The sequence below is a fragment of the Lepidochelys kempii genome, chromosome 8 (genome assembly GCF_965140265.1).
Source record: "Lepidochelys kempii isolate rLepKem1 chromosome 8, rLepKem1.hap2, whole genome shotgun sequence".
NCBI lineage: Eukaryota > Metazoa > Chordata > Testudines > Cheloniidae > Lepidochelys > Lepidochelys kempii.
This window is the reverse complement of record NC_133263.1, coordinates 66,794,567-66,820,572: the sequence shown is the minus strand read 5'-3', so window position 1 is coordinate 66,820,572 and position 26,006 is coordinate 66,794,567. Positions and strand designations below refer to the sequence as shown.

The 26,006-nt window shown below is 40.5% G+C and overlaps 1 protein-coding gene across 8 annotated transcripts in view; it reads right to left on the bottom strand.

Annotated features, from left to right (window-relative positions):
* The window catches only part of VAV3 (vav guanine nucleotide exchange factor 3), a 248,586-nt gene extending 223,303 nt beyond the window's left edge, over nt 1-25,283 (bottom strand). For 7 of the 8 annotated variants that reach the window (XR_012160359.1, XR_012160360.1, XM_073356849.1 and 4 more), the window contains exon 1: nt 24,867-25,148. Coding sequence is in view for 6 of the 8 variants with exons in the window: in XM_073356849.1 (XP_073212950.1) it covers nt 24,867-25,070 (204 nt within the window). In the remaining 2 variants the exon portion in view is untranslated. Of the gene's footprint in view, nt 1-24,866 lie in introns of all 8 variants that reach the window. The other variant, XM_073356846.1, reaches the window with a different exon arrangement.
* Nucleotides 25,284-26,006: the final 723 nt, after the last annotated feature.

Below are 26,006 nucleotides of genomic sequence, written 5' to 3'. Positions count from 1 at the left end.
GTAGAGGGACTTAAAGTGGGAGATGCTGTAGTCAGAGCAACGAGACAAGAAGATGATTTTCGCAGCAAGATTTTGAATGGATTTGAGGGAGGACGAGGTTGCTAGAATCAAGGGAAGAGAGGAGATTACAACAGGCAAAGTGCAAAGTGATTAGAATACATATTTTTAGGGCTGTCAAGCGATTAAAAAAATTAATCACGATTAATCGCACTGTTAATAATAAAATACCATTTATTTAATATTTTGTATGTCTTGTACATTTTGAAATACATTGTATTCTGTGTTGTAATTGAAATCAAAGTGTACAGTGCTTATTTTATATTTATTTTTATTACAAATATTTGCACTGTAAAAAACAAATGAAATAGTATATTTCAATTCACCTAATAGAAGTACTGCAGTGCAATCTCTTTATCTTGAAAGTTGAACTTACAGATAAAGAATTATGTACAAAAAAACCCTGCATTCAAAAATAAAACAATGTAAAACTTTAGAGCCTACAAGTCCACTCAGTCCTACTTCAGTCAAACGCTCAGACAAACAAGTTTGTTTACATTTGAAGGAGATAATGCTGCCCACTTCTTGTTTACAACGTCATCTGAAAGTGAGAACAGGCACTGTTGGCACTGTTGTAGCCGGCATTGCAAGGTATTTACTTGCCAGATGCGCTAAAGATTCGTATGTCCCTTCATGTTTCAACCACCATTCCAGAGGACATGCATCCATGCTGATGACAGGTTCTGCTCGATAACGATCCAAAGCAGAGCAGACCGATACATGTTCATTTTCATCATCTGAGTCAGATGCCACCAGTAGAAGGTTGATTTTCTTTTTTGGTGGTTTGGGTTCTGTAGTTTCCGCATCAAAATGTTGCTCTTTTAAGACTTCTGAAAGCATGCTCCACACCTTGTTCGTCTCAGATTTTGGAAGGCACTTCAGATTCTTAAACCTTGGGGAGAGTGCTGAAGCTATTTTAGTACCTTCTTTGCGTTTTGTCAAATCTGCGGTGACAGTGTTCATAAATCAAACAACATGTGCTGGGTCATCCTCAAAGAGTGCTATAACATGAAATATATGGCAGAATGCAGGTAAAATAAAACAGAAGACATACAATTCTCCCCCAAGGAGGTCAGTCACAAATTTAACTCACTATATTTTAAAACCAACATCTTCAGCATGGAAGCATGTCCTCCGGAATGGTGGCAGAAGCATGAAGGGGCATAGGAATGGTTAGCATATCTGGAATGTAAATACCTTGCAGTGCTGGCTACAAAAGTGCCATGTGAATGCCTGTTCTCACTTTCAGGTGAAATTGTAAATAAGAAACAGACAGCAGTATCTCCTGTAAATGTAAACAAACTTGTTTATCTTAATGATTGGCTGAACAAGAAGTAGGACTGAGAGGGCTTGTGGGCTCTAAAGTTTTACATTGTTTTGTTTTTGAGTGCAGTTATGTAACAAAAAAAATCTACATTTGTAAGTTACACTTTCACAGTAGAGACTATACTACAGTACTTGGTATGAGGTGAACTGAAAACTACCATTTCTTTTATCATTTTTACAGTGCAAATATTTGTAATAAAAACTAATATAAAGTGAATACCGTATACTTTGTATTCTGTGTTGTAATAGAAATCAATATATTTGAAAATGCAGAAAAACATCCAAAAATACTGAATCTATTTCAATTGGTATTCTATTGTTTAACAGTGTGATTAATCGCGATTAATATTTTTAATCGCAGTTAAAAAATTGTAATTAATCGCATGAGTTAACTGCGATTAACTGACAGCCCTAATTTTTTTTCAAATTGTGTTGTAGCTACATGGTTGTGGTTCAGGAAACGTTTGGTCAGGCCATAAAATCTGTTTTTAAAAGCAAGCAGTTTTCTATTAGTGGCTTTAATATGCTACTTAATTAATTTAAGAAATTCACTAATACTATCCCCTTAACATTCACTAATTCTAACATTAACATTAGCATTTCTGATTCATTATTCCCTGATAGAGAGGGCACAGAAGGGTGTCTCTCTCTCACATTGCAGGTGTATTAATCCTTTCCCAACACACTAAACTGATGGATCCTGTAAATGTGACCGCCCAATATCTATGCTGATCTTTTCATGGGAACCCCTACACACCTTTACATGTTTCCTTGGCAAGCTCTTCCAGCAGCCATGCATGCTGCCAATGCCTCCCCACCTGTCAGTGCCCTCAAACCTCCCCTTGGAGAAGGAAACAACTCCTTCAGGTGGGGGGGAACCTGTGTATGTTAAATTCATACTGCCAGCAATAAATTATGCAAATCAGGATTTGCAGAAGCCAATCCCTACAGAGTACCTGTGGAAGGAGTTCCACAGGGACGGGGGAGTAGGGTGCACAGCAGAATGGGCAATCTCCACCTTTTATACTCCCTATCACTACCCACTGCTTCCCCACCACCACCATCCTCTCACTGCAGCAACCAGCGCTCATCAATATAACCACACATAACTTACTTTAAGAAAAACAATACTTGGATGTTATCGGATAACATCAGCTTGGATAAGCACTGGATGGTATCTGTAATGATGGATGACTTTACTTCCTTCCATTAGTCACTAAGTGTGGTCAGCTGGAAATATTTTTAACCTCCTGCCAGATTTGTAAAGCTTATAACTCTCTAGAGTACAATCAAATCATATTTATGCTGCGGTAACATGTGCTCACTCCTGAGGAGTTTACAACACTAGTACTGAGTTAATGTGTAATGAGTCAAATAACTTAATACTTTTATCTCAAGTAGTTCTGCTACTGTAATGAATCCTGGTTTGGCATCAGAAAAGTCCCTTCTAGATATTCTGCATCTAATGAAGCTCTAGAACCCAATTCAAGAAGAAATTCCCTCTGCGTAAGACAATTAAGCCCCGTAATTGGAGGACATTTCTGATTCTTTGACAGCGGTGCAGGCAGCGCTAATATAAATATTTCATTCTATCCCTGAACAACGAGTCTGAGATTCTGCCCAACCTGAAGAGGATAGGAAATATTACTGACCCTGCATAGGAAGTCCACTGATCTCCTAATGCAAAGACGTGCACTTTCCTGGCTATCATAAGGAACAGATGTCTCCTCCTTTAATCAACCAGTGATAATTTGAATACTTGAAGTTTGATGGATGATTGGCCATGGCCATTCCTGAAGTCAGCCTGAGAAAGGTGAAGGTACCAACCACAATCTCTCCACTCCTTTTCATTCTTGAAGGGTCTCATCCTCTCTCCAAATAAGGCCTTAAGTTATTCTAATGCACATTAGACTGTGGTGTCTTAGTGTTAATACCATATAGTCAGACATAAACCAAATATTTTTTTTCTTATGTTTGAAAAACAAGTATTTGGCCATTGCAGGTGTATTAATCCTTCCCCAGCACTTCCAGGGCTGTTTTGTCTTGTAATATTAAGGGACTTTCACTCAAATCAGTATTTTCAAAGAACATTTTAAGTGTGAAGTAAGGTGCAATTGCACACCTCAGTGAGCAAAAACATTTTCACAATGGCATATCCAAAACCTAGCCCATTTGTAAATAGAGTATCTACAGAATAGGAAAGCAATAGTAAGCTAGCCTAAGGCTACATGATATGTTGGAAAATGAGTGCAGCAGTCTCAGGGCATATGTATCACAGCATTAATCTATAAAAACTGAGTAAAAATAGCATGGCCATTCTTGACCTGTATTTACTTAGGGGTAAAAAATATATATAAATAATAATTACATAAGAACGGCCATACTGGGTCAGACCAAAGGTCATCTAGCCCAGTATCCTGTCTTCCGACAGTGGCCAATGCCAGGTACCCCAGAGGGAATGAACAGAACAGGTAATCAACAAGTGATCCATTCCATCACCCGTTAAATTAATTTAAAATGACAACAGCTAATATTAAGGATCTGACTAAAACTTTTGTAAATATTAATGTAAGGATTAAAGGATTAAAGCTGAAAGACAACCCTCACACTCTGGTCTTAGCACATCATGAGGTGTTAGCCTTATTTTTGTCAGCAGCCAAAAGGCTAAAAACAGTGGAGTCAGAAGAGATCTTGGTGACAGCAGCTTGAGGGGAGGGGAGAAGAGGGAAGGCCAGATTAGAGGGGATCCAGGATAGATTTGGAGGGTTGGAACTCAAGGCAATAGTAGTAGAGGATACTTTTAAATGAGTTTAGAGGTGAAAGTGGTAGTTAGAAAGGTAGAAGGAGACATGGGTGAACTTTTTAAGGATGAGAGACCACAACACCTTTGCACTGTGAGAGGAAGAAGCCTAAGCAGAGTGAGAGTTTAAGGAGGAAATTGAAGGAGTGGATAAGAGAAGTGATATCTGAGGTCAGGAGGTAATGGAGTTGATCAGTGGGATTTCCACATATGGAGACAGCTTCCAGGATTCACTGTAAATTGTTGTTTAACTTTAACCACTTGCAAACCAAGTAGTTGTAAATGGTCTGTCCTCAACACATGGGCTGAAGTTGCCTTCTGAGCCCTCCTTGAAACACCTGCCAGCAATAGCAAACCCACAGAGAGAGCCCTCCAGCTGGAGGAAACAGGCTTCAGAGAGCTGCTGTGCAAACTGAGAGAGTTTGTCTCCATGGTACTAATGGGTGGCTGACCAGCTCCTGACAAGGAACCAGAGGTGCAGCCAAGCCTTGCGAGAAAACTTGGACTGGTCTTTACATTGTCCTATTGTTGCTTGAAACAGTCAAAACTCTGGAAAGGGGGTGAGTTTTGACCCAGATAATGGATGTGGACTGAGGAGGTTAAAAAAAAAGCACACTGTCCCAGTTTTGAGTGGGAATTAGCAAGGTTCTGCTCTAGCAACAGTAACAGTTTAGAGAAATTTAGAGACACTATACCTAATATTCTCACTTTGAGACTTTAGAATTTTATGGTATGTGTTCTTATGACTGTGGTTTTGAAGGCCCAGGAACGCTACTTCACCCACATACAGTCACAGTACCACTCTCCACTGCCACAGGAAGCTATGGCTCCAGCAAGAATGAAAAAGAAGAACATTTTTAAGGGTGAAAGAAGGCAGGGAAGGTTCCTTTTTATATTGCAACAGTGGATTTATTTTTCATTTCTCAAGTCCAGCATATTGTTATCTTGCTGCCGTGGAGGCTGATACCTTTAGGCAGAAGGTAGCCAATAGCTACTTGAATGGTGGTAGAAATGGTCTCTAAAGATTCTGAAACAAAGGAGAATTTCTATTAGCTTTCCTAATGCTATCTGATTTTTTCCTCTCTTTGATTTACATTTGTCATTAGAAAATACTACCACTGCGCCAGTTCCAAGTTTTCTGGCACTGGAGTTATTTTGTTGTGGTTCTAGTCTGTATCCAGACTGAAAATTGTGTGTGTTATCTTATCACAGGCAGGGCTAACTTCATTTTCCGATGTGGGAAGGAAGGGAAATTCTACTCTGTTCTTCCTTTCCTTATCCCCAAATACATTTTCAAATGAGGGTGAGAGAAGCCAAACTTCAGGGCAAAGTTTTATTTCTAAGTATCTTTCTGCTACCAGTCTAACAAACTGTGAAAGATAAGTGGATCAACAGCCAGCAGAAACTACCAAATACAATTCCACACAAACTAAGCACTTTCCATTATTTACTGTTCTCTCTACCTCTTTCATCCCCTTCCCAGTGGCATTATTGTTTGGGTCCCCGACACAGTGCGATTTTTTTAACGTTCCTATTTAGAGCCATTCTCTGTAAGGACAGGAGCCAAACACATAGCAGTGATGCTTCTACATCATATCCTACTAATTATAATAAACATAGATTTAGATAGTTCTTTTCATTCTTAAGGATTTCAAAGTGCTTCACAAAACTATTTACACAAGAATCACTTCATTCACTGAAATGTGGCTACTTCTGGGGGGGACCTGATAGCTATTTAAGAGCACCTTAAACACAACTAAAGCAAGCTATTCCTTGGAACCCTGAGTTTCTACCCCATAGTCTGATGGAAGATACCAAGTCTGATCTCACCTCCCACAACAGGAGTGCAGGACTGTCATGTCTATAAGCACCACTCATGGCTGATGGGGCGTGTAAAGGAACCTTACTAAAAAGGAAGAGAAGCTGTCATACAAGTTCTGCTCACGCTCTGCATTGTCCCTTTAAATCTCATTGTTCAATGTTTCTATATACAGATCACCTAGTAGGTCCTTCCTGTCTAACATTCTCACCAATACAGAAAAACAGCTTTTAGAGGATTTGCAGAGACACATTCCCTATTGAGGCCAACAGGAACTGTAAAGAGGGAGACAACAGGGAAGGGAAAATAGCTGAAAACAAAGGAATAGCATCAGGGAAGAAAGGGAATGTAGAAAAGAGGAAATAGGTGTATTGAAGCGGGGGGGGTTGCAAATACCTGGTAGAGAGGGGTTTAAAGACGGTAAAAATAAAGTAGGAGGAAGAGACAGATAGCAGGACATACAGCTAACACAGAGATGAGTCAAAACCAAGAATGGAGAGATAGAGATAAGAAAACACCAACCAAAAAACCAAACCTTGTCAGAGCAGCACCTCCAATTAGTCACAGACCACAGATGCTACTATCAGAAAAGCCCATCTGGGCTTCTAGACACATCTAATAAGATAAAATAACCTGATCCAGATAAAAAAATGTAAACTATTTTAAAATAACAGGAAGAGGAAAGGTTAAGAAGCAGCCATGCTTCTATGTTACTATAGTGGTCAGAAAATGGAATTTCATCCTGCAAGAAAATAACATTTTGAAATTTGTTTTCATCCTGAATTAGGGCAAAAAGTCTAAATTTTAAAATTTTGCATATGACAGAAATTCAAAACAATTTCAGTTCAGAAACATCAAAGCTAACATCAAAATTCTGCATTTTGATAAACGCAAAACATGAATATAATGGAAGCCAAAATTTAACATGAAAGTCAAAATCAAATCCTGTATTTCAGTTTCAAATCAATTCAAAATTTTCTCTCAAAGATGTCACTGAAATAGAAGCAGTCCCAATAGGGGCTGTCAAATGATGAAAAAAATTAATCGCAATTACTCATGTGATTAATCGCACTGTTAAACAATAATAAAATACCATTCATTTAAATATTTTGGGATGTCTTCTACATTTATTTCAATTACAACACAGAATACATACTGTGCAGTGCTCACTTTATATTTATTTTTATTACAAGTATTTGCACTGTAAAAAAACAAGAAATAGTATTTTTCAATTAATTTAATACAAGTACTGTAGTGCAGTCTCTTTATCATGAAAGTTGAACTTACAAATATAGAATAATATACAAAAAAAACTGCATTCAAAAATAAAACAATGTAAAATTTTAGAGCCTGAAAGTCCACTCAGACCTACTTCTTGTTCAGCCAGTCACTCAAACAAACAAGTTTGTTTACATTCAAAGGAGATACCACTCCCTGCTTCTTGTTCACAATGTCACCTGAAAGTGAGAACAGGCATTCTCATGCCACTGTTGTAGCCAGCGTCGCAAGATATTTATGTGCCAGATGCACTAAAGATTCATATGTCCCTTCATGCTTCAATCACCATTCCGGGGCACATGGGTCCATGTTGATGATGGGTTCTGCTCCATAACAATCCAAAGCAGTGAGGACCAATGCATGTTCATTTTCATTTTCTGAGTCAGATGCCACCAGCAGAAGGTTGATTTTCTTTTTTGGTGATTCGGATTCTGTAGTTTCCACATTGGAATGTTGCTCTTTTAACACTTCTGAAAACATGCGCCACACCTCATCCCTCTCAGATTTTGGAAGGCACTTCAGATTCTTAAACCTTGGGTCGAGTGCCGAAGCTATCTTTAGAAATCTCAAATTGGTACCTTCTTTGCGTTTTGTCAAATCTGCAGTGAAAGCGTTCTTAAAATGAACAACATGCTGGGTCATCATCTGAAACTGCTAGAACATGAAATATATGGCAGAATGTATGTAAAACAGAGCAGGGGACATTGAACTCCTTGGGGGAGAATTGTGTCACAAATTTAATTAACGCATTATTTTTTTAACAAGCGTCATCAGAATGGAAGCATGTCCTCTGGAACAGTGGCCAGAGCATGAAGGAACATATGAATGTTTAGCATATCTGGCATGTAAATATCTTGCAATTCCAGCTACAAAAATGCCGTGCAAATAGCTGTTCTCACTTTCTGGTAACATTGTAACATAAGAAGAGGGCAGCATTATCTCCTGGAAATTGAACCAAACTTGTTTGTCTTTGCGATTGGCTGAACAAGAAGTAGCACTGAGCAGAATTGTAGACTCGGGAGTTTTACATTGTCCTGTTTTTGAGTGCAGTATGTAACAAAAAAAATATACATTTGTAAATTGCACTTTCATGATAAAGAGATTGCACTACAGTACTTGTATGAGATGAACTGGAAAACTCTTTTGATTCTCGTTTTTATAGTGAAAATATTTGTAATAAAAAATAATATACAGTTTAATTTCAATTACAACACAGAATACAATATATATGAAAATGTAGAAAAACTTTCAAAATATTTTGTAAATTTCAATTGGTATTCTATTGTTTAACAGTGTGATTAAAACAGCGATTAATCACGATTAATTTTTTTTAGTTAATTGCGTGAGTTAACTGCGATTAATCGACAGCTCTAATTCCCAGGAAACATTTCTATTTCAACAAAACAGCATTTTCCAACCAAACACTGTTCCATCGAAAAATTTTCAACCAACTCTAAATGTTATAACAGTTCTTCAAGGGAGCAGAACGGGGCTGTGACCATCAGGGTTATTGCACATCTCCAAACATAAAAGGAAGTTTTAAAATATAAACACACATCATAAAATAGAATATTCCAACATGCAGAACACTACACAGTGCAATGCATTTTCAAAATACCCTTTTAGATTCGGAGAAATACTCCACAAAACTGCAGTCCCATCTGTCCCGTGGAGCATTCTAGGATCAAGACAGATCCATCCTCTTTTAAAAAAAAAAAAAAAATTTACATGCTGACCCTAAATTGTTTGTAGGATTACATGGAGCACAGGATCAGTGAAAAACTCACAACTCAGCCATAAGGCCAGACTTGGCCCACAGCACGACAGTGTTAATCATGAGCCTCATACATTCACAGCTGTTACTGTATTACTGATGGAAGCAGAATCACCCGTTATACTTATTCTTGGCAATGTGTGCCAAAACCACCCCTGCCTATATCAGGAGATAACCAAATAATGAGGAACTGTGTTTTAATTTCACAGACACTTTCCTACTCTTCTTGTGTTAGCTGGGCAAATGATATATATACCTAAAATTCCTATAAAAACTATAAAACAACATTTGATTATTGCAACCGAGAACCCCCCCAAAGACAACAGACCATTTAAAGTCTTAGAGCACAGGATGTGTATCACATAAATGAAGTAGACTCCGAAGGGAACCATGAATCCGGACCATTTTGGCTTAGAACAGACAACAAACTTGAATTATGTTCCAGTTTGCTCCTTAAGAGCTGCACACATAGTATTAACAGCAGGCATTCTGTTCCCAACACCACTCATCTGTCCTTACATATGTGATCCTCTCTCGTCACCAAGACTACATTTTGATGCAAATCACACTGTTCCAGGCAGCAAAGGCTTTCATCGCAGCTAATCAATTTTCCAGAGTCTTCTGTAAAAAGGGAAAGCTGTAGGACCCTGCCTCAAATATAGGGATACTCCAACAGGATTACTGAATTCATCCGCTTAATGCTTCATAGAGCCTGTAACTGCACAGCACCATTAGTTACTAAAATTCTCTAAGGCACAATCCTCCAACCAACGGTCTCCTCAGCAACGTTGCTTTTATGTATTGTCTGAGAACAAGCCAGAAGTGAGGGGTTAAAACATCAACTTTCTTAACAAAGATCACCGTCTATTCAGTTTGGTCTTCTGTGAAGTACGTCAGTGGCATCAGTGCAAGCTCTTAGTGGACAGGAGCCCACATCAGAGAAAACCACCAGATTTATCGCATCCACCATGCCAGCTCAAAGACAGAACAAACACAGACCCTGAGCTACCTCATGATTACTGGAGGTAGTCCCTCAAGGGCAGGCCGAGGCACACTGGTGGAACAGCATGTGGATAAACTCATGCTGCTCATGAACTACTGTTCTATGGATAGGACTGAAGATTTTTCACCTTTTGCAAAGGAACAGGAACTTGAAGGGGGTGTGGTAGGAATTCCAAAAAAAAATAGCTCTCTAGAAGCAGCAATGAGGACAAGCCCTAGGCATGGCTCACTACTTGTTAGAATTTCTCTTTCCTAATGGTCCTCCCACAACCTAAATACACAAACACCTTCCTGAGAAATGAATTTCAGGGGGCCAAACCCCTCCTAACTGCAACAAGCCTAACACCCACTGTTAGTTGATAAAATCCTTGTTTACCTCTTTCCCCTCCCACATTAAACAACACTAAATTGGGAGGAGAGATAGATACGCTGGAGGGAAGGGATAGGACACAGAGGGCCCCAGACAAATTAGAGGATTGGGCCAAAAGAAATCTGATGAGGTTCAACAAGGATAAGTGCAGAGTCCTGCACTTAGGAAGGAAGAATCCCATGCACCGCTACAGACTAGGGACCAAATGGCTCGGCAGCAGTTCTGCAGAAAAGGACCTAGGGGTTACAGTGGACGAGAAGCTGGATATGAGTCAACAGTGTACCCTTGTTGCCAAGAAGGCCAATAGCATTTTGGGATGTATAAGTAGGGGCATTGCCAGCAGATCGAGGGACGTGATCGTTCCCCTCTATTCGACATTGGTGAGGCCTCATCTGGAGTACCGTGTCCAGTTTTGGGGCCCACACTACAAGAAGGATGTGGAAAAATTGGAAAGAGTCCAGCGGAGGGCAACAAAAATGATTAGGGGACTGGAACACATGACTTATGAGGAGAGGCTGAGGGAACTGGGATTGTTTAGTCTGCGGAAGAGAAGAATGAGGGGGGATTTGATAGCTGCTTTCAACTACCCGAAAGGGGGTTCCAAAGAGGATGGATCTAGACTGTTCTCAGTGGTAGCTGATGACAGAACAAGGAGTAATGGTCTCAAGTTGCAGTGGGGGAGGTTTAGGTTGGATATTAGGAAAAGCTTTTTCACTAGGAGGGTGGTGAAACACTGGAATGCGTTACCCAGGGAGGTGGTGGAATCTCCTTCCTCAGATATTTTTAAGGTCAGGCTCGACAAAGCCCTGGCTGGGATGATTTAGTTGGGGACTGGTCCTGCTTTGAGCAGGGAGTTGGACTAGATGACCTCCTGAGGTCCCTTCCAACCCTGATATTCTGTGATTCTATGATTAAGGACATGTTCACTGACCTGCTTCCCCCACTTGCTACAATGCTCTAGTATCTTCTTAATGGCATGCAATCTTGACCTGACACAGCCCAGTTGCCAATGTGCTCTGTGGATGATAGGAACTGGCCCAAAGCTCATCAGCCGTTATTTTACTCAGGACCCCACAAAACCAAGTTGTAGTCCAAAAGAGTGTTAACATTTTAACTATTAAGAGAGGGAAGCTCGGTAAGAATTTTAGCTTTTTACTTAAAGATGTGTCATTACTGAATCAGACAGGATATAGGATTGAAGTGTAGGTTACTGCATTAACTTCACATCTTTGAAGACCAAAGTTCAAACCTGTTTCAAGTATCAAGTGAAAATTTATTCTCTAAACCCTAACATAATTTGGCATGATTTAGCAAAACTGCTGCTGCTCAGCAACTCAAGACTTGCAAAGCATGGTTATCACAAGTCAGAGCTACGGTATGTCAGAGAGTAGCATGAAGCAGCTTTCAAAACATCTGCCTAAGCAGTCTAGACAATTTGATCAGTCTGCCACTTTCAAAAACTCTACAGAAATATACCACATACTTAAAAGAAATTCAGAGAAAGGCTAGTCCAGAACTTCAGTTTATGTAAATCATTATGGTTCCTCTAACTTCAACAGAGCAACCCAAATTTACATCAGCTAATAATCTGGCCCCGAATACTACTTAAAGTATTAGGATATATTTTATAAATAAAAATCATGATCATTATCATGGGAGAGAAGGCAAGGAATCAGAAAGGGATGCAAGTTTTTTCTCCTACAGCACCGGGTGTGAGGAAGCTGTCATTAGGACATTATAATAAGAGTAAGATAATACTGGAATGTTATTCTCAGTGGTGCTAATGTGGAGCAATAGGTAGCAGCATGCTATATTTAAATAAGGATCATCAGAGAATTCCATTGTCATTAATAAACTGTAATAGCAAAAACACCAATCTGATGACAAGAACACAGGCACTGAAATATCCAGATGTGAAATCAAGATTAGTATTTAGCTACAGAGAGAAATAGAAAAGCTATGATCAAATAAAAGTAATGTTTGCAGATAAAATCACAAGAGGAAGAAACCAAGTTTAAGTCATAATGCAGAACAATTGAAATTCACAGGTGCAAAAAAATCTATGGCTTAAGAATTTAAAATCTTTGTATTAATATCCTGTGTATTGTTTCAAATTGTATGCTCACACAGGGTATTTCAGTAGGACTCCTCATAGATGGACCACTTTGCAGGATCAGGGTCTAAGACTCCAACTTTTGAATATGCAAACAAACAATCAATTATTCTGTGACTATTCTTTTGACTATGCAAGGTTACCAAGATTGTTATTATTGTTCTTAATTAATGTGGTTTTTGACTGAATGCTTTTCTAAAATATTATTCCCACCAAACTACAAGTTGAGTCAGGCTCAACAGTGTTCAGTTACATAGGAGAGAATATCTTTTTCCTTAAAATAAAAAGACATATCCGTGCTATTAAGTTAACAGTTTAGAAACTATTATACATATTTCTAAGAAATCACAGGAGGTAAACAAAATAGTATTTCACAACTCTAAGTTTTGGCACTTGTCCTATCAAACTGAAGCAAAAAATGGGCAAAACAGTCAACTGCAGATGATACCTAACACAACCAGGATGTGTAGAAAATAGAGCCAATTTGCCACCAAAAGAAAAACCAAAGTATGCAGATATACAGTCATGTTTTCTTTAGGTCACCAAGTCTGGTAATGAATTGAAATGAATGTGAATAGGAGTGCTACAGAAACAAGCACTGTAATTAGGTTCCATAGAACAGACACAAGTAAGTTGTGTACGTTTAAGGTAATTCCTTACAGAATCTGTAATGCAATTTTAACACTGGAAATAAAGGTAGGACTTCAAAGTGAATTGACCGGTTGCTATTTTTTATCCTCACAGTGAACCAAAGATCTTAATAAGAGACAAGTGCTAGTGGTCCAATAAAATAACTATCTCAGTATTCAGAGTCATCTAAACAACATAGAACAAAAGAAAAACTTCTCTGCTCTTTCAAAGGGCGGCAGCGCACCACGACCCCCACCCCCACCCCAATCTCAAGCTGCCTCCCCATTTCCTGGCACATCACAGCAGAACAGATCAGAAAGTGTTCTAGGTGGCCTTTTCCACAGTATAAGATACCTGGCTGCCCTGAATTCCTTGGTGGTCCACAAAAACTTCAACATAAAAATGATACTGGCAGATAACATCATTATCTTTCTCTCTCACACACACACAAAATCTGTCACTCCCTAGCTAATTCCTCCCCTCCTCATTCCCTTGCCAGTCAAGCCTACTCTCAGCTATGAAGCTCTGTCGGTTGCCAGGAATTTAACTTATAATTACCAGGTCCCCTAATCATCTCCCAACATTACCACTCACTCTCACCCTACCGTCAACCTGGTGCTGACATCACCTGACAATGTTCCATATTCCATAAACGGCCCTCTTTTTCTCCTTCTTTCCCCTTCCAATACCCACATATTTCCTTCTCATCTACCAGTCACCTTACTGTCTTTACCTTCCCATTTGCTTCTTTACTCCCATAATTTCCTCTTTTACTAAAGGTCAAATTAAAAAACGGGCAAAGGAAAAGGTTGGAGCCAGAAAACCGAGATCCTTTATCCTCCTGATGTTTAAATCCACAGACAATATAGCTGTAGATTGTCAAATACTACTGCCTGGTAATTAACCTCCTAGAATACAGTCAGCAGGTTATAATCGGCATTCAGTGGCATGCCACCATTACTGCATTAAGAGTAACACAGGACATCCAAGACCTGGCTCTGTGGACTTTTCTTAGCATGAATCTTAAATGATTTTCCTTTTTTCTTTCCAATCTCTCACTTGTTCTCTGATGCCCCTTCTAATCTGTCTTCCTTCTTTTCCTGCCTATTCTCTCTCTAGTTCACATTCTTCTCTTCTGATTGCTTGCCTCCCACTTTTGCTACCTCTCTTCTCTGTCGTCCACCATCTTTTTTCACTCATTCCCTTTCACAAGGATTTGCTCAGCCTGCTGCCACCAGAGCACTCCCACCCCGTCAGCTCAAGAATAGGGGATAACTCAGTTTCTCCTGCATACCTAGCAGAAAACATCATAGGCTACCCCAGCTGAATGTTTCCTCAAGCCTATCTGGATGTTTAATTTAACTCTTTGCCGTTGATACGCACTATAGCTTCTGTGAGAGACCAGTGGCAGCATATTTACTGCTAATAGGCCATAGAACATGCAGCATTTTAAATATGGTGCATGGGGCAGTACCTGAGATGAGCTTTGCAACATGCCACTGCTACATTAAGTACTAATTAAGTGGTTAACATGTAAATATAATCCTAAAAAATATTACGAGTGCATGTTCCTTTTTCTCTCCAAGGGAATCAAGTAAAGAATATTTGGAAACTGATCTGATGACCATTTTTATTTCCTTCCCTTTCTTAGAATAAGTGCAGTTGGTAACTTTGTCAAAAAGTTTCATACCAAGAGCCAAGTTATTACTCTTCCTGTGTAATATTTTTTTTTTTTGAGCAAAATTGATCAGGTTACAGCTACATTTTCTTTACAAGGAAATCTCTTTCTTTTTTTAATCTACATTATTTATTTCATGAAGGCCCCAATTCTGCAAATACTTATGCATATACTTTACTTGGCCTCATGAGACTAAGCATGTAAATAAAGTTAAACAAGTGCATAAATATTTGCAGGATCAGGGGCTAAAACAAATCAAAATATTCACTTGTTTAATTGGGCATGTTTGATGAGACTGCCTGCTATTTGAATTACAAACACTTTATCTCTCAAATATTGTTGCTTATGCTCAACAACAGACATTACTAATTAATTAATTCATGTTGTTGTTTCTCCCTCATGTTATTCCCCCCATCCCATACCAAAGATTAAATCATTTCCCAACTTTAGCTAAACCAAATGTTTTTATAGTTACAGAAAAAGCATCTTTAACACCTAAAAATAACCCTTTTAGCATTCTCATAACTCAATAAACCAAGTGCAAAAAGCAATAGAACCCCGATTTTATGAGCACCAATCTTATGAACAGCCAGTTATCTAAATCATTTTTCTGCTGCCAAAGTCATCTTTCTGCCACTGAATGTGACTTCAATCCTTCAGCCAATATTCAAGTAGCTGTTAAGGTTTGAAAAGACTGATCCATTTGGCAGCAGGGAAGAGAAGCAATTCTATCAAACAAAGAAACATCACTGTATACATTAGTTACCGTTACTTATGTGCATTGTCACTGGATGATTAATAAATTATTTTATGCACTATAAATATTGTAATTCTGATATGTTAAATTTTATGAACTTTTTGATTTTATAAATTCCTAAATCCCCAATTAGTTCATCAAATAGGATTTCTCCTGTTAAAAAAAATATATAGTTTTCCTGAGCTGATAACTAGTATGCCATGTTCCAATCTTGTAAGACTCTCTGTCACAGCTCAAAATCCTTGAGAAATCAAATTTTAAAAGAGATTATAATAAAAATGATGAGACAATCATGGCTCCTGGGGACATTACCAAGGACTACTATAAATTATTTTATATTTTTTCAAAATTCAGATCCTTTGGTCCCCTCCTAAGATTTAAGGGATGTAGTCACATCTCTTTGCACAGGGAGTTTGGCAGATATATTGCCACCCAAGCATGAAGTAGTTTCTCATTAAATCTTAATTTCTATACCTAAAGATAACTCAGAGCCAGAATGGCAATAACGTACTTCCATATTTTTAGGTGATCATTTGAAAAAAACAAACTCCCTTCAAAATAAGGGGTAAAAATTTAGACAAAGTAAACCGTGATTTATTTTATTATTTTAAGAACGATTTCAGGAAACGGTTATTTTAAATAAATAATTTATATAAATATACCCTTTAGTGATCTCCAATGCTGGCAGCACATCACTTCCTGCTTTCCTGTTTAGCAATTTCTCACAAGTTAACAGAACTCATTGCAAAAACTATTTCAAAATGAAATTTACGAAGTGCCACAGATATAGAAGTTGAAAAAAGACAGTGTAATGCAGGTCAGCCCAGCTAATTTGTTTCTAATGACAATTTAACCAGTATCTGTTACAATTAAGATTAAACATTATGATTAGAACTTTCAGTTATGGGTCATTTCTATTTTTATTATTTACACCAGTGTAATCCAGCCCTGGGGAAGCAGTTTGTCATGAAATGGAATTACCACAGTTACAATGCAACACTCCAACATTACCTTGTGTTGTGCAATCCTCATGACTCAAGGTCATCGTGTATTGATGCGACATCTCACGAAAACTTTTCCAACAAAATGTTAAGGCACCATACAATGGTCTCTGTAATTAAACTAACACAGTCCTCTCCTATCCCCCTTTCTGGCTGCTAGGAAGGCTCAACACTGCTTTACAGTGAGGACCACGCTTGTAACGGGGCAGCTTTGTTTGTTCTGTGCAACACCAGACAAAGTATGCACTATTACCAATATCAAAGTTCAAAATGCATGAGTCAAATCCAAAAACACATAAGGGCAAAAAAAAAAGGAGTCTTTTTAAAGATTAAACGTGTTTTTTGTCGTCTTCTGAACTCCCTCTCCCAGTACACGCATGACACTGATGTTGCCAGTTCTTGCAAACTTACAAAGTGATGTGATTTTGGCCCGTGCTACAGGATCCTCACCGGACACAGAGGTCCCATTGTCAATCTTTGTGCAAACACATAGCAGGGACAGTCCCTGCCCCAAAGAGGTTCTACTCTAGTGCAAAGCATAGTAGTGAATTTGTGACATGGGAACTGGAACGGGGACCTGTCAGACTCCTCTCACGTGAGCTATTAAATATCCATTGATGGGAACAACTTTTAATCCCTGCTGAGCTGGGCACAATTCACACTGGTGACCTACAGGCAAAAGGCTGTATAGCTCATTAGCAGTCCCTCATAAGCACTAACGTTAGTCCTTCAGAAATGAGGCTGACTTTCTGGAAAAGTAAGTCTACGAAATCAAGTTCTGGCCTTCTTAGAGCTTGAACACACTGGGTCTTCCACTCTCATGACACACACAAAATCTCCCGCACATTGCTGTCAGTCAGCCAAACACTATTCTTAAAAGGGACAACTGCCTGTAACCAAATACAAATAATAAAAATGCAACACTAAAACAAACATTTGCACAATAACCAAATTTGCTTCTAAATACAATGCTTTGCAGGGTCCTTACACTGACTTGTACACATGTGTGTGGGTTTTTTACCTCCACATATGTCATCAGCAGGGTTTGAATCCATAACCTTCAGATCCACAGCACAAACCACTTCCACTTTAGTTATAGGAGTAACTTGAGTAAGGGGGTGGGTGGGAGAGAACAACATGCTGTTATCTTCTATGTAGCCCAGCCCATACAGGGAGAGACCACACACATCTTGCCAGCGGGTCACACATGTGTTTGTGACTCAACAGTGGAATGCTTGGGCAGCAGGATGCTTGGTTCCTATTCCTAGCACTGACAGCGGATTATGGTCTAGTGGTTACAGACATCATAGCCAAATGTAACAACACTCCTACTTGAGTCATGTGTGGGGACTGAACCCAAGAGCTCTGGATGTAAAAACCAGAGTCTCTACCATTTTATCTAAAGAACTAGTTCTCTTACCATGGGAACAGAGTCATAAATCTCTATGTGGTCTAGCGGCTAAAAGGTGGCATAGAGCCACACTGTATTAATGTGGGATACAGAAAGATCTAATTTGCTGTGCTCCTTCTGAAAGCATTATGTGACAAAGTGGGGGACTTGGACTCTGTAACATTAGAGGCCTGAGGTCTATTCCCAGCTCTACCTGCAATGCAAGCTATCACTTATCTGCTCTCTGAAACTGGTTAATGATAGCTACTCCACAAGGCATGAAACTTTGGTTCACAACAAGTGATGTGAAGGACACAGAAATGTCAACAGCAGTCAGAGGAAAAGCTGGGAGTAGAACTCGTGCTGTCTGGGCATGCAGTTTAATGCACCTTTCACTAGACTACAGGACATTTTATGACAGGTTTCAGAGTAGCAGCCGTGTTAGTCTGTATTCGCAAAAACAAAAGGAGGACTTGTGGCACCTGAGAGACTAACAAATTTATTTGAGCATAAGCTTTCGTGAGCTACAGCTCACTTCATCGGATGCATTCAGTGGAAAATACAGTGGGGAGATTTATATACACAGAGAACATGAAACAATGGGTGTTACCATACACACTGTAACGAGAGTGATCACTTAAGGTGAGCTATTACCAGCAGGAGAGCAGGGGGGTGGGGGGGGACCTTTTGTAGTGATAATCAAGGTGGACCATTTCCAGCAGTTGACAAGAACGTCTGAGGAACAGTGCGGGGTGGCCAGTGTCTTGCTCTGTCTTTCGTTTCCCAAAAATTGTGTGACAACCAGAATTCTTCATGTCATCACAACTCTGCTTGTAGCAGGGACCAAATCCACGAGAGTTGACAAAACTGAACAGGAAAATACCAGTTTGACTCTACAAAAGACATATGCATAACCATAAAGAGCCACATGAGGGTCAAACAATACAGGCAAAATATTACCACAGGCATCTTGGCTTACAAAGCAATAAAGCACTAGTGGACTGTGAATGCATCTGGGAGCCAGGACCTCCCAAATTCTAATTCCAAGTCTACCATTGGCACTTTCCTTCTCTGTGCCTGTGGGGATAACATACTACTTGCTACATCACAGGAATAGGAGAATAAACTAGTGTTTACAAAGCACTGTGAGATCCTACGATGCAGATATAACATAATGCAGAGAATTTATTAGACTACTGACAAGTGTAACTATTTCTGAAAACATTGCAAATGTACAGCCCAATCATGAAAGATTTTCAGTATCTCCCCAAGCACCTTCAGTTCTCTTAAGCTACAATGGAAGTTGATGCTCAGTACCTTTTTAGAATGCTCAGCAACTCACAGGATTAAGCCCTTAATTTTCTATTTATGCACTGCCGACCTAAATACATTTTTAAATGTATCCAAGGTTATAATAATTTCTGAAATTTTCTGGGGATGATTCTCTAATGTGAAGAGTGCCTCCTGCAAAGGTCTAAGTGACTGCTCTCATGGAAATCAATGGGAGAAGAGGATTCTCTTCACTTTGCAAAGGCACTTAGCACCTAGCATAAATTAGCAAGATCTTTACTGAGATCACAATTTGGCCCTTATAGGTTTTGATCCACATAAACAAACCCCTGTACCTGAAAGAGTCAAGTTCAAGTCAGTGAAGTTTGAAGCAGTTGCAAGTGTCCATCTGCACAAAGCAGCTTGCCAGACCGCACATCATCAAGAATCTACAACCTATCCTGAAGGAGTATTTGTGGCACCTTAGAGACTAACCAATTTATTTGAGCATAAGCTTTCGTGAGCTACAGCTCACTTCATCGGATCCGATGAAGTGAGCTGTAGCTCACGAAAGCTTATGCTCAAATAAATTGGTTAGTCTCTAAGGTGCCACAAGTACTCCTTTTCTTTTTGCGAATACAGATTAACACGGCTGTTACTCTGAAACCTATCCTGAAGGACGATCCCTCAGTCTCACAGATCTTGGGAGACAGGCCAATCCTCGCTTATAGACAGCCCCCCAACCTGAAGCAAATACTCACCAGCAATGGTAGGAGGTTTAAAACAAATAAAAGGAAGTTCTTCTTCACCCAGCGCACAGTCAACCTGTGGAACTCCTTGCCTGAGGAGGTTGTGAAGGCTAGGAATATAACAGGGTTTAAAAGAGAACTGGATAAATTCATGGAGGTTAAGTCCATTAATGGCTATTAGACAGGATGGGTAAGGAATGGTGTCCCTAGCCTCTGTTTCTCAGAGGGTGGAGATGGATGGCAGGAGAGAGATCACTGGATCATTACTTGTTCAGTTCACTCCCTCTGGGGCACCTGGCATTGGCCACTGTCGGTAGACAGGATATTGGGCTGGACTGACCTTTGGGTTGACCCAGTATGGCCATTCTTATGTTCTTTATGTTCTTAACCACACATCACACCACAAAAACACCAACCCAGGAACCTATCCTTGCAACAAAGCCCATTGCCAACTCTGTCCACATATCTATTCAAGGGACACCATCATAGGACCTAATCACATCAGCCACACCATCAGAGGCTCATTCACCTGCACATCTACCAATGTGATATGTGCCATCATGTGCCAGCAATGCCCCTCTGCCATGTACATTGGCCAAACCAGACAGTCATTTTTTCATGTTCTCTGTGTATATCTATCTTCCTACTGTATTTTTCACTGCATGCATCCGATGAAGTGGGTTTTAGCCCACGAAAGCTTATGCCCAAATAAATTTGTTAGTCTCTAAGGTGCCACAAGTACTCCTCATTCTTTTTGCTGATTCAGACTAACACGGCTACCACTCTGAAAGAAAATATTGTGTTATTATGAAGAAACCTTTCTAGTTCATTAACCCAGTAGAATATATTTACATATTTTATTCATAATGAAATGTGAGTATTATATGAAGCTATATCCAACAGTTGATCTTGAAAGTATTTATAGTTTTGCAAGCTGTGGAAATAATAGCAACAGACCGTATGCATTAGAACACAAAACAGATTGCCTACAAGGATCAGCAAGGAATCATCCACACTCATTCCACATACAGGGATGCATAAATGGCTAAATATATGAGTTGGAGAACCGGGATTTGGAGGAAGAAGAATTCTTCCCTCCAAGACGGTCACTGCCAGAAGCTGAATGCCAGAGTAGATGAACTAGTGCTCTGTTCCAATCTAGCAAGGCCTACTTAGCTCATGCAGTTACTAAATATGTGCTATAATTTCATCTGAATTTCATCTGAATTTGCTCCAGTTAAAATTCATGTCCTCTACAATCTCTACGTCATTTAACAAAAGTTACAGAATACCACCTCTTCTATACAGTGTCATGTATACTACTCAAATTTTGAAGAATTAAGTATTTTAGAATGTCTGTCATAACATTTGCATCTAGTATGCTGCTGGTGTAGTTTTTATTTTGACTGGTTGCAATTTATTCTTGATATGTTTTTTTTATAATGCATTATTGGCTTTTACAGAATATTTTGCAGTAAATGCATTTGCCAAGATGAGAATGGTGTCATAAAAAGAAAGAATATAACTGACACCAATCAGTGATTGTGGACTAAATATGTCAAGCAAACATAGTCCAATTTACATTAATTGTACAAGCATCTATTTTTAAAAACACATGAAATAAGAGGAGGTTCCTAAGCCTGGGTACTAATATTGCCTTCCTATTAGTCTAAAATAGCTTCAATGAAAAAAGTAAAATGTTACAAATTATTAGGTCCTGGTATTCTGAAAGTGTTGCAAAATGTTAGCAAATGTTAAAGTCTATTCTTGCTTCAGCAGACATCTACTTAACTTCCGTATACGTCAGTGAAGTTACTGGTGCATATCAAGTGGGATTAGAAGCAGACCACTTGTACTCAGAATCTCTTCTCATAATATTTTAATATAATGTTAACATTTTACATCACCATATTAAAGACTGGCATTCTGGGGCAATGAAGATATATCCATTTACATATAATCCTCAACAAAATCTTTGTTTAAAAAGAGTGAAAAATTGAAACCATGTTTCACTGGAGTCCAATTAACTCCTAGTGTCTGTTTGTGTATATATTATGTATATAAGTCCCTAATTAATTCACAATACTGCAGCAATTGCGGATCCCGCAATATTAAGCTTCCACAGCAATTTTGTCAGCCAGGTGGTGCTGAGAGCGTGGGGCTGACAACGGGAGTCCTGGCCATCAGCCTTCTGGGGCTGATAGTGGGAGCCCAGGGTCCTGCTGTCAGCCCCACACATGGCGGGGCTCCCGCTGTCAGCCCAGGCAGCTGACAGCCAGAGTCCTGGACATTACTGACTGTAATATAGTTGCAGCAAAATGTCTGGTTATCAAAAAAAATTAGCAGGCATAATATAATACTTGAGTGTTTATATTGTTCCAGCAAATTTTTCTTAAACAAATAGGTCTTCTCTGGCTTTTCCAAATTAACACAATTAATAAAGGTCCATTATTACTTTTCCACAATTTTCCATGTCTTGTCCGCAACTCAGCTGCAATTATTTGACAATCATCTCGTGATTCAAGTATGGCCTAACATATATATTCATACAAAAAAATTGACCTCTCTTTAAAAAAAACAAAAACACAAGAATGTCTGGAAATGAACAGTGAAGAGACCCAACCAATTCGCCACAGACATATAATCCTTCATCACTCTTTATCAACCAACCTTAACTTGCCACCTTAAAATTTTCAAAAATATATGTAACGGCCAAAACAACAAGTTACAATTACACCCACCCACCCTCCCCGTCCCTTTAACCCTCTCATGCCTCCTCCAGTCCCCTGCACACATCCCACTGTGCTTCCCCTGTCCTTTGCAACTTCCATGCCCTTGAGGAGCCCTACTCTCTCCTGCGTACCACTCCATGCACTTGCATTCTCACCCCTACCCCTTCCATTCAAAAAACAGGAAGCATGGCAACTTGCTACCTCACCAGGTACCTCTCAGTCCTCAGACCTACTATCATCGTCTGTCTACTCTTCATGCTCTCTATATCTCTTCCCAAACTTCTAACTCACCACAATTCCCCCCCCCCACACCATGCTCCCACTTCCAATCCATGCCCCCCATGTACCCGTTTGTCCAGGTCAATCCAGCAAAACCAGAAACAAAAAGTCAGTTAATTATGAATTGTTTATAGTAAATACATTTTTCATATTATTAGTTTTAACAGTGCTCTTTATCGCCCCCTATAAGACTAAGAGGAACTTGTCTTCAGCAAAGCCAATAAAATGCAACCCCAGTTCTGCATGAGTCTCCACAGGAGCACAGAGTCCACCCAAGCAGATTCATTTGCAGGTTCAGGCCCAATTTCAGAGATTCTAAGTTCTTTTGAGACAAGACACAAAAAATCATTAGGAAACTTTTCAAATCTGACGGACAGGTGTTTGCAGTTCAGAACACCATAACTTTATAACTGCTCAGTTTTTAATTTTTTTAAAATTAAAAAAACAATTTCTCAGATAAAATCTACCAGAGTTGATGTGCAGGATGTAAAGATTCAGGAAGATTAGAGGGAAAAGCAAAGTGTACTAAAAAACAGGCTTATATTGGGAAGGTAGCTTAACTATGGTTATTACCGCTCCATAAATAAGGATTAACACTATAATTTATACAACTCAAAAAGGTATACAAAACAAGGCCTTGATCCTGCAAAAACTTATCCACCTATTTAACCTTCTGCATATTTAACTCAATGTGACGACTCACATGATTAAATTTAAGCACGTGCTTTTTTGCAGGATCAGTGACTGGACCCCTGATCTTTGTAAATTATTCCATGAGAAAAGACACCTTTGCAAAACCCCAGTGACTTCAAAGGAGCTCCCCATCTGCATCATGTGCCATATAGGCTGGGGGCCTCTCAAAAATAAACGAAAAGAAAATTCACAAACACCACTGGGCAGGGGGGTGAAAAGAAGTAACATTAGGTACAATTTTATCTGACAAAAAGCATGAAATTTACAGTCGAAACTGAAATCATGTGCTTAGGGTATCACAACTTTGTGCATGGGTATCACAGCTTCTGAGGTCCAGAAGGAGCCCCTCTGTTCTGAGATCCCCAATAAATATGTAATCCAAGACCTAAGCACACAGGATTGACTGAGAGGGACCCTGAGCTTTAGCTTTGATCTCCATGAAGATCACACACCTAAAAATCTCACACACGGTTTTTGTTATATTTTTTGCCTGTCTTTTGAGGAATGGTTGGGGAAACACAAACAACACCAGCATGTGATTAGACCACATGCCCAGAAACCTTCAGAGGGCTGAAGCAAGATTTATGTCAAGTTAGTCTTCTTGGGATCTTTTTCCCCCTAGCTATTGTAATTATAGACAATGGTAATTCAGCTTCCTAGATTCCTCATTCTACATGACACCGTTCTTTTTAAAATTACTGACCTATTCATCGGGACAGAATTTGACAACAAAACAAAACCGAAATATGTTGGGGAGGGGTTGTATCTTGTATGGTTTTAAGAGGGTTACTTTTTGCTTTTTTTTAAAAAAGAGGCATTTCAATACCTCCTTACTTCACAATAACGACTGTAAACACAGAGTAGCTTGAGTACTTCTCATAAAGCGTGCAGTGACTACGGTAGGGGACACGGAGGGTGGACACGTGCCCCCCCATACAATAGGGTTTAACTCCCTATAGCATCTTTCACCTCGCGTGCATCCTCCCCTCCAATACTTTGCAGAGTTAAATGCTACCGCGCAAGTGAAAGCAAAACACGAGCAGGATACTTAGCGCATCTCCGCATTTGCACAAAGAAATTAAGCAGCTGATTAATGGGGGATGCGAGGCGAGGGCGGCAGCAGCAGCCCTTGCGGAGCGGGGCCCTTACCTGGGACATCTGGGGCCTGAGGTTGATTTCCTTCAGGTTGATGGAGTGGCTGCGCAGGTTGTTGAGCAGCTGGCAGAGCAGGACCCCATCGCGGAGGGTCTGCGCCAGGTCGAACACCTGAGCCGTGGGCCAGGTCACTCGGTGGTTGTGCGGCAGCACCTTGCAGTGGATCAGCCACTGGGCGCACTGCTTCCAGGGCTCCATGCCGGGCACCAGGCGGGGAGGATGCTGCGGGCTGCAAGCGCCCGGTCCCCAAACCCAGAGAGGCAGGGAAGCCCTCGGGGCTCCGCGCCGCCGCAGTGCTCCGCTCCGGCTCTTCCGAGCGCCCCGGCCCTTTGCAGAGCGCGAGCGGCAGCAGCGGCCGGGCGGCGGCGGCTGGAGAGGCTGCGTGCGAGCTTCCCCCTCCCCCTCTGCGCAGACGAGAGGATGGGCTCGGGACAGGTGCGCGCGCATTGTCCCTGGGCCGGTGGTGCACGCTCTGCGGAGGGGCCGGTGCTGTGGCGCTGCCTGCAGGGCTGGTGGCCCCGGGGCCTCGCCTTCCTAGGCAGGGCCTTCTCCTGCAGCTAGAAGCCCCTGCCAGGCAAAAGGACAAACGCGCCTGCAGCCCCGTTTCAGAGCGGGGAGCTCGTTATGATCAGGTTGGGCTGATGTACCCACTTTCCTGTAACTTCTACAAGCCTGCACATTGAGCAGCAGTGGACAGCAGGGACCCAGCAGCCTTCTTCCCTCAGCCTTGGCTGAGGGGGGGCAGCACCAGGAATGTAGGCTCGGGCCCTGTGGGGCGGTACACCAGTAATGGAGGGTTGGTCCTCAAAATTACCGTGCACCTTTTAACTCCACAGAAATGTACTGAATCGGGCCCTGCTCCTGCAGTCCTGATTAAGGTCAGCAGTCTCCCTCTCGCAGGGGTGCTGGAACAATTTTAATAGTGGGGGTGCTGAGAGCCACTGAACCAAACTGTAAATCCTGTATATGATGGAAAGCACTTCAAGCCAGAGAGTGCGGCTGCACAGCTAGGGTTGCCAGGCATCCGGTTTTTGACTGGAACGCCCAGTGGAAAAGGGACCCTCGTGGCTCCGGTCAGTACTGCCAACCATGCATAGGCGCCGACTTACACTCACGCCGGTGGGTGCTCGACCC